Below are 17,043 nucleotides of genomic sequence, written 5' to 3'. Positions count from 1 at the left end.
GATCAACCACCATGGCCATCTCACACCAATTGGAAAGTGAAAAGAATCTTTGTTACCTGAATAGACGATTCTTAACTGTTAGTCGATCAGCCTGTGTTCCCATCTCCTATATTTTTAATGTCCTATGACTTTTCTCCTGGATTTCCCCTAGCAGTGTCCAGGAATAATTTTTAATTCCTGGAAACTGCAGAACAATCCTTGAGGGTTGGCAACCCTAATCATAAGTGACATCTTTTCATTGGACTTGTCTATTTAAGATGTTGGGAAGCCAGCATATTAGTATATTATGCTGGTGTTTACTGCGGCATGGAATAGTCATGCGCATAGTGAGCCAACACGGCACAAGTTATTACCCGCACAGTGTGTTCTCAATATCAGCCAAGCGATCAAAGGCAAAAATACTTCCTCACCCAGTTGGAGCAAAAGTCAATCTGGGCAAGCCTCTTACCTATTATTGGTCACTTGCAGAGCTCCATGGGCAGAGTCTTTTCTTCATTCTCAGTGGAACCGAAAAGATAATTTTTTTTAAACTCCAGAAAAGGCATATTAAGAATTTAATTTTCTCAATATCTAAGTATTCATCAGAAAGCAAATTGACCCCTCAGTAGTCCACAATAGTTTAATCATAATTCTTGATAAATTAATTCATCTCATTATCATCAATTTTCTTTTGATAGAATAGCTGATCGAACTCCCTGTCTAAACTTGTACATGAAGAATGGTCACTTGGATGAGGTATCAGATTGTGACAAAGGACAACACTGTCAAAGAAAAAAACAATTCTGTGAATCTAAAGAATTGAATGATCATAGAAATTTACAGCCCAGAAGGAGGCCATTCGACCCATCATGTCCGTGCCGGCCGAAAGAGCTATCCAGCCTAATCCCAGTTTCCAGCTCATGGTCCGTAGCCTTGTAGGTTATGGCACCTCACGTGCATATCCAAGTACTTTTTAAATGCTATGAGGGTTTTTGCCTCTACCACCCTTTCAGGCAGAGAGTTCCAGATCCCCACCACCCTTTGGGTGAAAGAAATTCTCCTCAAATCCCTTCTAAACCTCCTACCGACTACTTTAAATCTATGCCCCCTGGTTATTGACCATTCTGCTAAGAGAAATAGGTCCTTCCTATCCACTCTATCTAGGCCCCTCATAATTTTATACATCTCAGTTAGCTCTCCCTCAGCCTCCTCTGTTCCAAAGAAAACAACCCCAGCCTATCCAATCTTTTCTCAGAGCTAAAATTCTCCAGTCCAGGCAACATCCTCTTAAATCTCCTCTCTACCCTCTCTAGTGCAATCACATCTTTCCTATAATGTGGTGACCAGAACTGCACGCAGTACTCCAGCTGTGGCCGAACTAGTGTTTTATACTGATTTTATATTCTATGCCTCGGCTAATAAAGGGAAGTATCCTGTATGCCGCCTTAACCACCATATTACCTATCCTGTTACCTTCTGGGATTTGTGGATATGCACTCCAAGGCCCCTCTGTTCCTCTACACATTTATTGTGCATTCCCTTGCCTTGTTAACCCTCCACAAATGCACTACCTCACATTTCTCCGGATTGAATTCCATTTGCCACTGTCCTGCCCACCTGACCATTCCATTAATATCTTTCTGCAGTCTACAGCTTCCTCCTTCATTATCACCACACGGCCAATTTTTGTATAATCTGCAAACTACTTAATCATGCCCCCTACATTCAAGTCTAAATCATTGATATATAGCATAAAAAGCAAGGGACCCCAATGGAAAGAGCCTTCCAGTCACAAAAACACCCATTGACCATTACCCTTTGTTTCCTGTCTCTGAGCCAATTTTGGATCCAACTTGCCATTTTGCCTTGGATCCCATGGGCTTTTACTTTTGTGACTAGTCTGCCATGTGGGACCTTATCAAAAGCCTTGCTAAAATCCATATATACTACATCAAACACACAACCCTCATTGGTCCTCCTTGTTACCTCCTCAAAAAATTCAATCAAGTTAGTCAGACACAACCTTCCCTTAACAAATCCATGCTGAGTGTCCTTGATTAATCCGTGTCTTTCTAAATGAAGTTTATCCTGCCCTAAGACTTTTTTCAATAATTTTCCCACCAACGAGGTTCGGCTGACTGGATAACTTGATGATTAATACCATTATTTAGTAGTTGCAGCTGGTGATTTTAAACATATTACATAGTATTTTCTCCTTTAATAATTTAAAAATGTATTTTTGCCTACATGTTTGAAGAATATTTATAATATATACATTGTATGATTGAGTGATGTTTTTATATTTCACCTAAAATACATTCAGTTGACATTTGAGCTCCAACTACTAAATTTTAACTAATAAGGTTTCAGCTAGGAAAGGTAGATTTGGCATCTTTCAATGTAAAGCCATTTTTAATAATAGTATTTGTTTTAATAGGAAGGTGGATTGAAGTTAACTTTTCAGAAGCAAAGGCTCACTCAGAAGAGAGCACTTGAGACTGAAGAAGGAACTTCAGATCAGCAGCATTACATGGCACAGCTGCATGATTTGTATTCTACTTCTGACAGCAGCCAAGAGTTGGCTGTAGACCTCTCTAAATCTTTACTGGGAGCTGGGAGCTCCACCCCTTTGTCATCCTCAGTGTTATTCAATGCCAATTTACCTGGTAACGCCTCCACAGTGATCCCTCATCCTAAATCAGCATTAACAGGTACTTCTGAACAGATATCAAGACACTGTACAAATGGGATCCTATTGGATGGCCAGCCAATTGTTAAAAAGAGAAGAGGAAGGAAAAAGAATGTGGAAGGAATAGACATTCTCTTCATGAACAGGAACAAATCATTACAACCTGTAAGTCTGTATTTTATTTTTTGCAGTATTGTTATCCCCAAGTTGTTTGTAGGAACAAAAAGTCTGTAATGTAGCTTCACTGTAAAATGAATGAAGTGTTGTAAAACTTAGGGGCTGAAATGCATCACCTCACCACCGACTGCCGGCGACATTCCTCCTGGAGATCCGCCCAGTGCAACTTTGGAGGTGGCCTGGAGTGGGCAGGAGGAGAGAGTTGCCGGGAACCGCCCGCTGATGGCAGAGTGGCGCAATTGACCTCCTGCCTGCCGAGCTCCTAGGTTTCTGCGGGCGGGATTCGGCGGCAGAACAGGGGGTGGACCGCTGCAAGGGGGCTGGTCTGTCACTGATGGTAAGTTTGAAGAACCTGAAAAAAAGGTAAGTGAATATATATTTTTTTAAATTTTCAACAACAACTTACCTGGATGGGGTCTCCTGAAGGTCTAAGAATAGTTTTTTTTATTTTTTACTGCTAATTTTCAGGTCTTCGACCTTCCGTGGGCCCGACTCCATCCTCTGTGGCACTTGGGCAGCAAGCGCCTCTGCCGCCGAGAATGAGACCTCTCACCCGCTGCCACCCAGATTGACGGTATACGTCATCCATTTGCTGCCCGCCGACCTTCGAGGGACCTTGGCGATGAATATCCCGCCCAAAGTACTGCCCGGTACCTCGGCGGCACTTGGGTGGGCAGAGGCCTTGATGAAATTGGCCCCTTAGTTTTTGTTGCCTAACCTTATTGTTTACTTTTGTTGCCTTGTTGATGCTGCTTTTCCTCAGTCAGTTTTTTAGTACCAGCCTTCTATACAATTGCTGTTTTCCGACATGAGTCGTGCTTTGCTAAGCAGGATAGATCTTTTATTTATTTTTGTTCTTGATATAGAATATTCTGCTGCCCCCAACCAATATATTCAACACGCCACATCAAAACCACTAAAATGTTTCCCTGATAGCTCAACGGATACATTCACCTCCTGATGCCTTGCTAACACAAAGTCACAAATTCAATCACTAGTCTGTGTTGAATCAGCAGATACCAACTGGGATGGCAGGCAGAGCACCACAGTTGGTGTCAGTAAACCTGAGGTATGGAGGGAAATAACAAGCTGTTGAATGTGGTGGTTTGAGGAAGCAGAATATTCTATATTCAAGGATTCCCACTCTGAATTGCTATCCAGGGACCTCTGCTGGAAAATGTGCTGACACCAGTGGAGTGGTATCACAGCATGGCATTGCACTTTCAAAAGAAGTGGGGCAAAAACCAGAAGACCATCTTATTTACAAAATGTGAACATTTTCCTGTAAACAAACAGTGACTAATATTGTTGGCATTTTGGATTAAGGTACAGAAGAAGACAACCTCCATGGGGCAGAACAGCTGGATAGCTATGACCCTAGAAACCTGGATTCTCACTTGGATGTCCTAATTTTATAATCCAGTTTCTTCTAATGCACTGTGGCATTTTAAAGAATGACTTTACTGGGTTGGGAGGTAAAACTGGAAAGGGGAGGAGTTGCCAAAATATTGATGATGTCTGAAGATGAGAACACTGAACCAACTGTGTCCACCCTTGTGTGGTAACTAATGTGGGATAGTTCTGGCGGTGAAAATTTCATATCAAAAGAAAGGTTCAAGAAAACATCAACAGTAAAATCTTGTTTGTCTATATGATGATTCATCTCGTAATTTAAAGAAATGGTAGGCCCCTTTTCAGAAACAGCCTACAATTGATTTTGGTACAAAACTAGATTCTGTAGTTGTCTTTTACAAAACAGCTTGATTAAAAAATTTAGTCAATGAACAAATTTATATTAAACATTTTATAATTAGTAATATACTGTTCCTTCCAGACTAAACAATGCGAGATTGGTGTTTAGGTTGTCAATATAACAGAGTAGCTATACTGAGTGCTGGTTCATTTACTTGTACAGTAAGTGAATTAAGGTCCTGCAATTTCTTTACTACAAAAAGAATTTCACTGGATTCAAGTTCATTCTATACAGTTTAGGGCAGAAAGCCCCAACGGGTATGTATGAGATGCACTGCGCATGCGCTGAAATTCAGAACTTGCGATCTGTCAAGAATCGACTTGACAGAACAGATCATACGAATCTGACAGAAAAGGTCCTCCGCGGGCGGAGAGTTGGGCTATTTGCCCTTGAAATGCTTACGCCTGGTAAAAGCAGACGTAAGGCCTGCTTTTAATAGCGCACGAGTTTTTAAAAACAGAAAAATAAAATGTTATCACTCATTTATACATTAAAAACCCTGTTCAATAAGGTAAATTTATTTTTAGCCCTGTTAAAACATTTTTTTAGCTTTAAAAATATCATTTAATTAAATATTTTATTAATTTTAAATATATAATGTTTTAATTATTTATTTCATCTATTCATATATTTTTTAAGTGACCCCATTCATACTTAGTGATTCCACTTGCGACATCCGCCTCCGACTGCAATTTCTACCCCATTATGTTGTCATAGGATATGGGCAGCAGAATTTTGGATGAAGTGAAGGTAATGGAAGGTGAGGGATGGGAGGCTAACCGGGGGAGCATTGGTGTAATCGAGATTGGCCTCCTATTCTCCACCTTCCATCACTATCAGCTCACCCAAAACTCTATCCATATCCTATCATGCATCAAGCTCCTTTTGCCCATCACCCTACCCGCGCTTGCTGATCTGCATTGGTTCCTTGTTTGTAAAATCTTAAATTTTTAAATTCTCATCTTTGTGTTTAAATCACTGAATGGCTTCAGCACTTCCTATCTGTGTAACCTCCTCCAGCCTTACAATCGCCGTCCCAAGCTCTCGTTTCCTCTGACCCCAGTCTCTTGTGTATCGCCCCCTCCTTTTGCTCCACCATTGGTGGCTGTCTAGGCCATATACTCTAGAATTACAACCCTAAACTCCTCTGCCTCTCCACCTCTATCTCCTCCCTTAAGATTCTTGTTAAAATTCACCTCTGACCAAACTTCCGGTCACTCCTAACCTTTCCTCTTTGGCTCATTGTCTGTCTTTCCTTCCACCACTGCAAAGCACCTCAGAACATTTTTCTATATCCGTGGCAATATATAAATGCTTGTTGATTGTTTGTTTGTTTCCACCAACCATTATAAGTTATGGCATTGTTGCCTTCAATTGCAGTTTGCCATTTATTTCAGACCTAATTTTAATGTATCTGGAAGCTTAATTGCATTCAAGCTATGAAGCCATTCTTGAACATAGCAAATGTAACTTAGATCAATAGTTTGCTACACCAACCTCAGTGTTTTGTGCAAGTTCTTAGACTGCAAATTGTTGCAAGCCATTTGCCCACCTTTCCTTTCTCCTTCACTGTAGCTTTTTATCTGGAAATTAGCAACGTGTTTATGAATTCACTGGGATTGACAAATTTGAATTGTTTGCTGACCTGGCTATGAGGCAGGCTATTTGTCCATTTTTATAGTTTTATTTGTAGATTTTAACATTCAAACAACATTTAAATAGTTAATATATTACCATTATGTACTCTCTTTTGTGGTGATCAATATTTTTCCAGTACTTAACACTAAATATTGCTGGAAAATATAATGCACAGGGCAAGGTAATAATTAAAGTTTTCTTTATTGTTAGACCAGGTTTCTAATTTCTTAAAAGAAAATAATTAAGGAAACAATATACAAATGTCTTTGTGCTTTGCTGGAACTTCACAGCTTGCATGTTATTTGACTTAACCAGAATGTAAATATGCAAGTTTACTATGCTGCTTCGCATTACCAGAAAAAAGGTGCAAATAAGGGGAAATAGTTTCTCAGTCTTGAGGTGATTTTTATTGGTGCTTGTTTAGTTCACATCTCATGCCACCAGTGTCCGAGCACCAGTTTTCCAGACGTGCACACTGCTAAATCCAGCTTTGTTTATCCCAGCGCCGGGATCCTAGACTCACTTATGAGGGTCTATAATTGTGCTCTCAGGCCAACAGTCAGAATTAGCAGTGTAAAGGTGAGGAACTGGTGATCAGATGCTGGTCATCTGTGATTCAAGTTAAACGAGTGCCAGTGTAAAAGTGTGTTTATTCACTTGCTGTATGGAAATTCTTCAAGGATGTTTTGACTTAATTGCCTTGAGTAATCATCGCTTTCTCTCAGATTCAGATGGCTATTTAACACTTTCACTTAATGTGTGATGAGGGTTTTCTTTTTGTTCAATAATTTTTTTATTGGTTTCCCAAGAATGTGCATTCACAATTATGAAGCAATTGTACGATTAAGGGTACATTCACCTAGGTATTTTATGAGGTAATTGTTTACTTGGATCACATGTTATATGAGTGAGTATATTCCCATAGTTGGCATATGAATTCACTGTGGATCGAGACTACATGATGCCTGCTGATATAGTGTATTGTCACATCAGATTTGCAGTGGAAGCAGAGCAGGTTGTGGGCTGGGCTGAGGCAGCTTGTTTGGGGACAGTGGGGAGGATTCCTGAATACTGGTGATGTTGGTTGAGGTCAGTACCACAGTGAAGGGATAGTTTGTGTTGAGACTGCCTGGAGTTTTGCCAGTTCCAATCACTTGTTCCAATTGTCAGATGTCCCATGTTTCAGCCACATATTTGTTGTGGGTGGCATCTGCATGATGGGGCAGGTAGCAAGAAGCATGCTAGACTTCCCGTTAATGGGACTTTTTCTCTCCAGTAGGCAATTCCAACAAGCACTCAACTGGACTCTCTGGTTGCTAAACTGGTCATGTTCCTAGTGATCTCCTGGATTGCTTTCCAGAATGGCTGGATGTGGGGGCTATGGGCTGAAGATAAGAATGTAAGAACAGAAAGAGTAGGGGTAGCCATTTGGCCCCTCGAGCTTGCTCCACCATTCAATAAGATCATGGCTGATCTTCCACCTCAACTCCACTTTCCTGCGCTATTCCTTTAATATCCAAAAATCTATCGATCTCTGTCTTGAATATACTTAACGACTGAGCCTCCACAGCCCTCTGGGGTAGAGAATTCCAAAGATTCACCACCCTCCTGAGTAAAGAAATTTCTCCTCAAGTCAGTCCTAAATGCCAATCCCTTATTCTGAGACTGTGACCCCTGGTTCTAGACTCCTCAGCCAGAGGAAACATCCTCCCCGCATCTACCCTGTCAAGCCCTGTAAGAATGTTGTATGTTTCAATGAGATTACCTCTTATTCTAAACTCTAGAGAATATAGGCCTAGTCTACTCAATCTCTCCTCATAGAATAATCCCCCAATTCCAGGAATCAATCTGATGAACATTTGTTGCACCCCCACTATGGCAAGTATATCTTTTCTTGGGTAAGGAGACCAAAGCTCTACACAATACTCCAGGTGCGGTCTCACCAGGGAATTGCATTAAGACGTTTTTACTCTTATACTCAAATTATCTTGTAATAAAGGCCAACATACCATTTGCTTTCTTAATTTTGTGTACAAGGACACCCAGATCCCTCTGAACATCAACATTGTCCAATATCTCATTGTTTAAAAAGTACTCTGCTTTTCTATTTTTCCTACCAAAGTGGATAACTTCACATTACTCCATATTATATTACATTTGTTATGCTCTTGCCTACATACTTAGCCTATCTATAATCCCTTGAAGCCTCTTTGCATTCTCCTCATAACTTACATTCCCACCTCGCTTTGTATCATCAGCAAACTGATAAATTACTTTTGGTCCCCTCATCCAAATCATTGATATAGATTATGATAAGCTAGGGCCCAAGCACTGATCCTTGCGGTACCCCACTATTACAGCCTGTCAACCCAAAAATGACCCATTTATTCCTACTCTTGGTTTTCTGTCCATTAACCAATCCTCAATCCATGCTAGCATATTACCCCCAATCCCATGAGTCTTAATTTTGTTTAATAATCTCTTGTATGGCACCTTATCGAATGCCTTCTGAAAATCCAAATACACCACATCCACTGGTCCCCCTTGTCTATTCTGCTAGTTACAACCTATTTGTCAAACAAGATTTCCCTTTCATAAATCCGTGTTGACTGTCCAGTCTTATTATTTTCTAAGTGCCCTGTTACCACGTCCTTAATAATACTACTGATGTCAGGCTAACTGGTTTAGTTCCCCGTTTTCTCTCTCTCTCCTTTCTTAAATAGTGGGGTTACAAGATGTGGAGGAGGGGGTGCCCTTCTGGCTGTAGCTCATCCAGGAGCCATCTGGTGTGGAGGGGTTTAATTTATGGGTGCAGTATGTGCGATGTATGATTTTTAAATTGGCCTTTTTGCAATTTACTGCTGGTGATGGTGTTTAGGGTCTGACTTCATGCCCCATCATATGATTGAATTTGATGCTTGAAAGGGAGAAGGAAGTGTCACAGACCAAGGTTTTAAATTTAAATAAGGCAAACTTCAAAGGGATGAGAAAAAATTGACCCCAGTAAACTGGGCTGAGCTGTTAACGGGTAAACCTACAGACAGTTGGAAGTAGTCAAACATGTATTTGGTATCATAAAAAATAACGATATGCCTCTAAAAGGCAACTTGTGTAGTTGAGCAACTATGGTCAACAAATGAGGTAAGCGACAGTATCCAGCTAAAAGAAAAGGCGTTCACAAATGCAAGTACAAATCAAAATCCAGCAGACTGAGTGAGCTATAAAAAACAACAAAGAATTATAGAATCATACAACACAGAAAGAGATCATTTGGCCAATTGTGTCTGTGCTGGATCTTTGAAAGAGCTATCCAATTAGTCCCATTCCTCTGTCCTTTCCCCACAGCCCTGCAAATGTCTCCCTTTCAAGTATTTAACCCATTCCCTTTTGAAAGTTATAATTGAACCTGCTGCCACCACCTTTCAGACAGTGCATTTCAGATCATCATAACTCGTACATAAAATAAATTCTCATCTCTGGTTCTTTTTCCAATGACCTTAAATCTGTATCCTCTGATGTTTAAGTTTCTGCCACTGGAAACAGTATCTCCTTATTTACTCTATTAAAACCCTTCATGGTTTTAAACACCTCTATCAAATCTCCTCATAACCTTCTCTGCTCTAAGGAGAACAACCCCAGCTTTTCTAGTCTCTCCATGTAACTGAAATCCTGCATCCCTGGTACCATCCCAATCAATCTCCTCTGCATCCTCTTTAAGGCCTTGACGTCCTTCCTAATGTGTGTTGGCCAGAGTTGGACACACTACTCCTGTAGTGTTTTATAAAGGTTTAGCAGAACTTCCTTGCTTTTGTATTCTATGCCTCTGTTAAAGCCAAGGACCCCATATGCTTTTTTTGCAGCAACTTGTCCTGTCCACACTCCAGGTCTCTCTCTTCCTGCATATCCTTTAAAATTGTACTATTTTGTTTCTATTGTCTCTCCTTATTCTTGCTAACAAAATGCATAACTTTACAATTCTCCGCATTAAACTGCATCTGCCATGTGTCATCCGATTTCACCAGTCTGTCTATGTCCTCCTGAAATTTGTTACTATCCTCCTTTTCTGTTTACTACATTTGAGTTTCATGTTGTCTGCAAATTTAGAAATTATGCCCTGTATCGCTAAGTCCAGGTCATAAATATACATCAAAAGAGCAGTGGTCCTAATACCAATCCCTGAAGACACCACTGTATTCCTCCCTCCAGTCTGAAAAACAATTGTTCACCCCTACTACTGCTTTCTGTCAATTTCCTGACCACGCTGCAACTGCCTCTTTAATCCCCCGAGGTTCAATTTTGTTAATGTTTATTGTGCAGTAATTTATTAAACGTCTTTTTAAGGTCCAAAGTCAAAGAGACACAAAGAAAGCAATGAGGCGCTAAAAGGGAATATGAACGTGCAAGGAATATCAAAACTAACAGCAAAAAAATGTATAAATATATTGAGAAAGAGAGTGGTAAATGGGAACGTAGGCCCATTAAAGGCAAGTGCAGACAAGATTATAAAGGATAATAGGAAATGGCAAACTTGTTGAATGAGTACTTTGTATCTGTTTTTACAGTGGAGGGAGAGGACCAAATACCAGCAGTACAAGGGAACTTGAAAATAAGTAAATGGGAGTAATTTAATGGATTTAATATGTTTTTTAAAAAAAAGGTAATGGAGAAAATAAGATTTGACAAATCTCCAGGACCAGATCGTCTTCATCCCAGGGTATTAAAAGAAATGGGCGAGACAATTGCAGATGTGGTTGGTCATAATTTTCCAAAGCTCTTTAGATTCAGGAATTGTGCCAGGGGACATTGTACAGTGTGAAGAACATTGGTAAATCAGGGCTGCAGAGGTGATTGCAATGGGTCAGTTGGGAATGGGCAATCATGGGCTGAAGACTGGACTGATTTTTTTTTAAAGTTTATGTAAAAAGCTCACTGTACCCAAGCACTGGTACAACACTTACCAGGTTGGGATGGCAGAGTGCTTGCTGGCACGAAAATGTGTGATGAGATTTTAATTCCTGGAGCAAAACATTGACGTGGTGGCAGATTTCCTCTGTCCACTTAATAAACATAACAGAATGATTTGCTAAGTTTGCTATTTTCTGGCAAAATTGGCAAAGCATTTTAATAAGACAAGAAACCATCTTCTTTCCCAGCATGAGAAGGATGCAATAACTAAGCCTAAGGATATTGGAGACAATTTGTGACATTATTATATAGAGGTGGGTAGAAACTTTGGTCATTCAGTCTTGATAGCTATTAATTTGACTTTGCTGTCCAGCTGTGTCCATTCTGCCTATGTTGACTGTGATTGTGCCTTGTCTTTAAACATAGAAACATAGAAAATAGGTGCAGGAATAGGCCATTCGGCCCTTTGAACCTGCACCACCATTCAATATGATCATGGCTGATCATGTAACTTCAGTACCCCATTCCTACTTTCTCTCCACACCCCTTGATCCCTTTAGCCATAACGGCCACATCTAACTCCCTTTTGAATATAAACGAACTGGCCTCAACAACTTTCTGTGGTAGAGAATTCCACAGGTTCACAATTCTCTGAGTGAAGCAGTTTCTCCTCATCTCGGTCCTAAATGGCTTACCCCTTATCCTTAGTTCTGGACTTCCTCAACATCGGGACCATTCTTCCTGCATCTAACCTGCCTAGTCCTGCCAGAATTTTACATGTTTCTATGAGATCCCCTCTCATTCTTCTAAATTCCAGTGAATATAAGCCTAGTCGCCACACACGGTGGGATTGATGTGGCCAGGGTTGATGGCGTGTGGTGAGCCTGCTCTCTGACCTGAATCTTTCAATGATGGGGTTTGTTAAGCCTGCCCTGCAATTAAGAAGAAGCCGGTCTGATGACTCGTCATTAGCCATTTTCCTTAAAGGGACCATACCCACATTGCTTTTGACAGTTCTTCTGTCACTGTTCTGCAGCATTGAAGTCCTGCAAACACTGACCAGCACTGCACAAAGGTGCACGGCTGCACCCAGGCTCTCCCATAACTCCCTCCATATGATTATGGAGGGAGTCACAGCATGCAGGGAGTTCCACTTCCTTTCCAATGGGCAGAAAAGACCTTCCCAGGACACCAAGACAGCCTGGTTGCATATTGCACAGGAGGGCACAAGCGCAGATGTCATCAGGCGGACCAGGCTGCAGTGGCGCATACCTTTCAATGATCTCAGTGGATCATGAAACGTGAATCATGAAAAGCCACATTCAACCTCATCCTGCTGTGCCACTCATCACATCCCCATCTTTCCCTCCCTATTCTATCCCCTGCACATTCTTACTCACACCAACTTACCTTGCACCTCCACCCATCTCTCTCTCTCTTTCTCTCTCTCTCTCTCTCTCTCTCTCTCTCTCTCTCTCTCTCTCTCTCTCTCTCTCTCTCTCTCTCTCTCTCTCTCTCTCTCCTTCCCCCCCCCCCTCCCCATTATCAGTTCCCCATTTCACTAGCCACCCCTCACACTCTCCCTCATCCTTGTCCAATCATACTAACTAAGAACACACTAGGTACTTGGATCCTTTAGCCAGTGTTCATGTATAGTTAATGTTGATGTGTTGTCAAACATTGACATCTTTATTTTCAGCACTTTGTGTTCTTGGACAAATTTGTGGGTACCTTTTGAAAGTGGCTTAGTGAGCTGTAGTGAATGGTGAGACATAAGGGTACTCCCACAATGGTGATGAGTGTGAAAAGAATGGTTGGACATTGCAGGGATGCTTTATGGTACTGTGTGTGAGTTGGTGCCAACCTGGTGCATCATGTGAAATGAAGTAAATGTGGCCATGTTGAGGTCATCCCTGGCCTCCCGGGCAGCAATGCCGTGTGCGCTGTGCAGCATCAAGTGATTGTGGAGAAGGTTGGTGGTGTTGGTGGTGATGCTGGTGTGTTTAGTGATGTTGGTGTTGGGGCTGATTGTGGTGGGATTCTAGGGACTAAGGTGAGATATTTTTTCAAGGGCACTGATGCTGCTGTAATAGATGGCAGGTGAGGTTGATATGACAGAAGCACCCAATCAAGGCTGAGAGAGGTTGCTCCAAGGAGGTGACAGTGAATAGAGAGTTCACTGCAAACACTTCCATAGTGCATACAGCTCAAAAATCTGTTCCAAAACCTGAAGGCTTCAGCTTCTGACATTGGAAAGTGTACGGCTGTGAAATGGCAGCTTATATACCACTTCTGCAGCTGTCAACTTGCCAAAGCAATAGAGAGTCACTGAGAACCCGACTCCACTTACCTGGCGTGTTCTCTGAGGCACGGGAAACCCATCAAAAGGTTGGTAAAATTGCGAGTGCCTGCTTTTAAGCCTTTTAACCAGCATTTAAGTACTTTTTAATGATAATTACCTGTCCTATCGCTTGCTGTCAGGTCTGCGATCCGAACGCAGGTCTGACAGGTCAGAAACTCTCTCGGAGGTGGGTTTGGAGCGGGTTCCCGACCTGCTGTCAATCACGGCCATTTTGACAGCGGGCCCGCCTCCAAACCCACACTCGCAGGGCTGGGAAGATTAGGCCTTATTTTGTAGGAGTATGTGGCCTCCTTATTCTTCCTACCAAAATGTACTACCTCACACTTACCTATATTGAAGTTCACTTGCCAATTACGCGTTCATTCTGCAAATTTATTAATATCTTCCTGTATTATGTTGCAGTCCTCCTCTGTATTAACCACCTCCCACCCCCAACTTTGGTATCATCCGCAAATTTTTAATTTGTACTATTGTAATATTCAGTGTACCAAGAAGTTCAATGTACAAACTATACAATGAAGTTGAATTTGTAAAGTATGCCAGCAATAATTATTCTGTAACGGTACTGTGGAAACTAGTGGAAATGTCTGCAGACTTATTACAGCTGTTTATATCTACAGGCTAATGTTGAGTTAACCACCACACAGACAGCATTCAGTGTATCTCGAGGACAACTTGATGCTGAAAGTCATGTTTCAGTTATTAATGTGAAAGATGGCACAAGACTCACAGGGGATGATGCTCCAAAAAGAAAAGATTTAGAAGAGTGGCTCAAGGACCACCCAGACTATGTGGCAGATGTGTCATCCCATGTTCCAGTAAGCATTTGTGTACACACCAGTGTATAAACTAATCTTGCCACATTCATTCTAGTATTTATTTTATTTGATAGAATAGTCAAAGCAAGTTGAGCTATTTTGGGGGGGAAAAACTGGTTCCCTACCTATCACCAAAGGGTAATTTAGCCCTAATTAAAATTGTCAGTACGCTTACTTCACTGGTGAGTGTTCGAGAGTAGTTAGGATTGCTACAATCCAGTTTCTCAGCAGACTGTCAAGAAATTCCTTGTATGTAAACAAGACACCAATGTCTATTTTTCAAAAAGAAGTCAATTTTGCAACTTCTGTGCCTTATGGATATGGAGGCACTAATTGTTACGGTGATTGAGATTTTCATAGAATGTTGCCATCAGCAGCAATGAAAACATCAGAACTTGGGCCACAATCCTACCTTCTATTCCGTCACTTGTTTGGTTTTGAATTTGGTAAAAGGTGTCAGCCCTCAGTAGTTGCAGTACCATATTTTAATACAGATCTCAATCTTCTGAAGATGGTGATATTCCTCTGTTTTGGTCTTCAGAAGAAAAGGATTGTTGGCAGTTCAGTTTCTGATGCAGTCTTTTACAGAAAACTTTAGGCCACATTGTATGGAGGAATAAGGTATATTTTGGTCTTTATGGAATAAAAACAGCACTGGCATAAATCGGTCACATAAAAAAGGTAAATCTCAAACTCATGCACTTGCTATTCTTCTAGCTCAACCTCTAGGTTTTTTGTAACAATGCTGACCCCAAACTGACTGACTACTGGAAAGTTCATATTGGGAAGGACTTTACAGTTTTTCTGTGGGAGAAGATATTTTAAAAGAAAATCTAATTGGAATTATTTTAATATGAATGAAAATGCATATTTTAAGCACTGGAATCATGCAACAGCAAGACACATTCATAAATGTTTAATGTAGCATATAAGTACATTCTCAAAACTCAATCTTTAAATGCACAGTTTTCACATTCATCTGAATTGCAGAAGATGAGGTTGTTTATTATTAAACTTAACAGATGTAATTTTCAAGTCAATGGCCACTTCCCTCCATCCCAGGGTGTGTTTTGCAGTGATGTTTTAGTAGCTTTTTAAATAATTTTTTAAATGTTGACATACACAGCAATCACTACAACATGCAAGGAATGAAAAAAAAATATAAAGAAAAAAATAAATAAAGAAAGACTTGCATTTCTATAGCGCCTTTCACGACCATCGGATGTCTCAAAGTGCTTTACAGCCAATGAAGTACTTTTGGAGTGTAGTCACTGTTGTAATGTGGGAAACGTGGCAGCCAATTTGCACACAACAAGCTCCCACAAGCAGCAATGTAATAATGACCAGATAATCTGTTTTTGTTATGTTGATTGAGGGATAAATATTGGTTAGGACACTGGGAATAACTACACTGCTCTTCTTTGAAATAGTGTCATGGGATCTTTTACCTCCACCTGAAAGGGCAGACAGGGCCTCGGTTTAACTTCTCATCCAAAAGACGGCACCTCCAACAGTGCGGCGCTCCCTCAGCACTGCCTCCCCGACAGTGCAGCACTCCCTCAGTATTGCCCTTCCGGCAGTGCAGCACTCCCTCAGTATTGCCCCTCCGGCAGTGCAGCGTTCCCTCAGCGCCGCCCCTCCGCCAGTGCAGCGACCAAAGAGGTCAATATTACACTATATGCAGCAGAATAGCAAAATTGCAACAATAATGAACTTGAGCAGAGCTGGGCTTAATCCTGCCACAGGTGTTTTACTGATGTAATCAACGTTGAAGTTAAAAGATCATACACAGCAAGAAACAAAGTGTTGTGATAAGCCAAGGGGAACCTATTCTGGCCCAATATTGGCAGGGATGGTTGGGACCAGGACAGCAAATCATGGGATTTACACTGGGGAAGGTTTTGGCCATGATTTTCAGCACCTCAACGAACATATTTGGAGCAGATAAGCATCCATCAAACCAACAGGAGGATATTGAAGGAAATATCCGAACAGTAAATATGGGGAGGCGAAAGGACAGGTTCAGCCAAGGGAGTGCTTAAGAGCAGGTCCTGCCATCTCTGTGCAGAGAAATTCAGAGCTCTCTAGTACTACTAAATCCAGTCGTGGAACAGATCCAAGAGTCAACCGAGAACACCCAGACCACTGATTGCAGTAATGTAGATTGAAATAGATGAAAGGAATACATCATTCTGATCAATTGAATCGCTTCCATTTTTGCTTCTTCCAAGGAGCAAGATGACATCACCATTGTCTCCAGGAAACATGTACAGCCAAGATATAATTTAGTAGTTTGGGTTTGATAGCGATACTTGTTTACAGTCTAGGAATTTCCTCCCATTCCTCATCTGAAATTGTATAATCTAGATTGGCTACCCACATATCTCGCAGCTAATTTAAGCTCACCCTGTCCAAAGAAATCCGTATAGAACAAAGCCATGAAGTCAACTCGTGCTCAGCTGATATAGTCAGAATAGTTTGCAGCCTCTACACTCGTCTAGAAACCTCAGATATGGTTTTCTGGCTTAAAAAATAAACGGTAGACATGAAGATTTTTAAAAAAAATAGTCAACACCTTTTTAGAGAATACTGGCCTTCTAGAAAAGCACAGGATCGCCCTCCAAAACATGGGAGAACAGCGAAAGACCCAAATCATGTCACTTGCAGAAACCCCCTATTGAGGAAGGGATTTCTAGGTTGACCCACAAAGGGAAACAAGTGG

The 17,043-nt window shown here is 41.1% G+C and overlaps 1 protein-coding gene across 7 annotated transcripts in view; it reads left to right on the top strand.

Annotated features, from left to right (window-relative positions):
* The window catches only part of chd9 (chromodomain helicase DNA binding protein 9), a 331,271-nt gene that overhangs the window by 302,262 nt on the left and 11,966 nt on the right, over positions 1-17,043 (top strand). For 6 of the 7 annotated variants that reach the window (XM_070898009.1, XM_070898010.1, XM_070898007.1 and 3 more), the window contains exons 34-35: positions 2,417-2,833; positions 14,124-14,321. In XM_070898009.1, the coding sequence (XP_070754110.1) occupies positions 2,417-2,833; positions 14,124-14,321 (615 nt within the window). The remainder of the gene's footprint in view (positions 1-2,416; positions 2,834-14,123; positions 14,322-17,043) is intronic. The other variant, XM_070898008.1, reaches the window with a different exon arrangement.

The sequence above is a fragment of the Pristiophorus japonicus genome, chromosome 13, assembly GCF_044704955.1.
Source record: "Pristiophorus japonicus isolate sPriJap1 chromosome 13, sPriJap1.hap1, whole genome shotgun sequence".
Classification (NCBI taxonomy): Eukaryota; Metazoa; Chordata; class Chondrichthyes; family Pristiophoridae; genus Pristiophorus; species Pristiophorus japonicus.
This window is presented reverse-complemented; position numbering and strand designations above follow the sequence as displayed.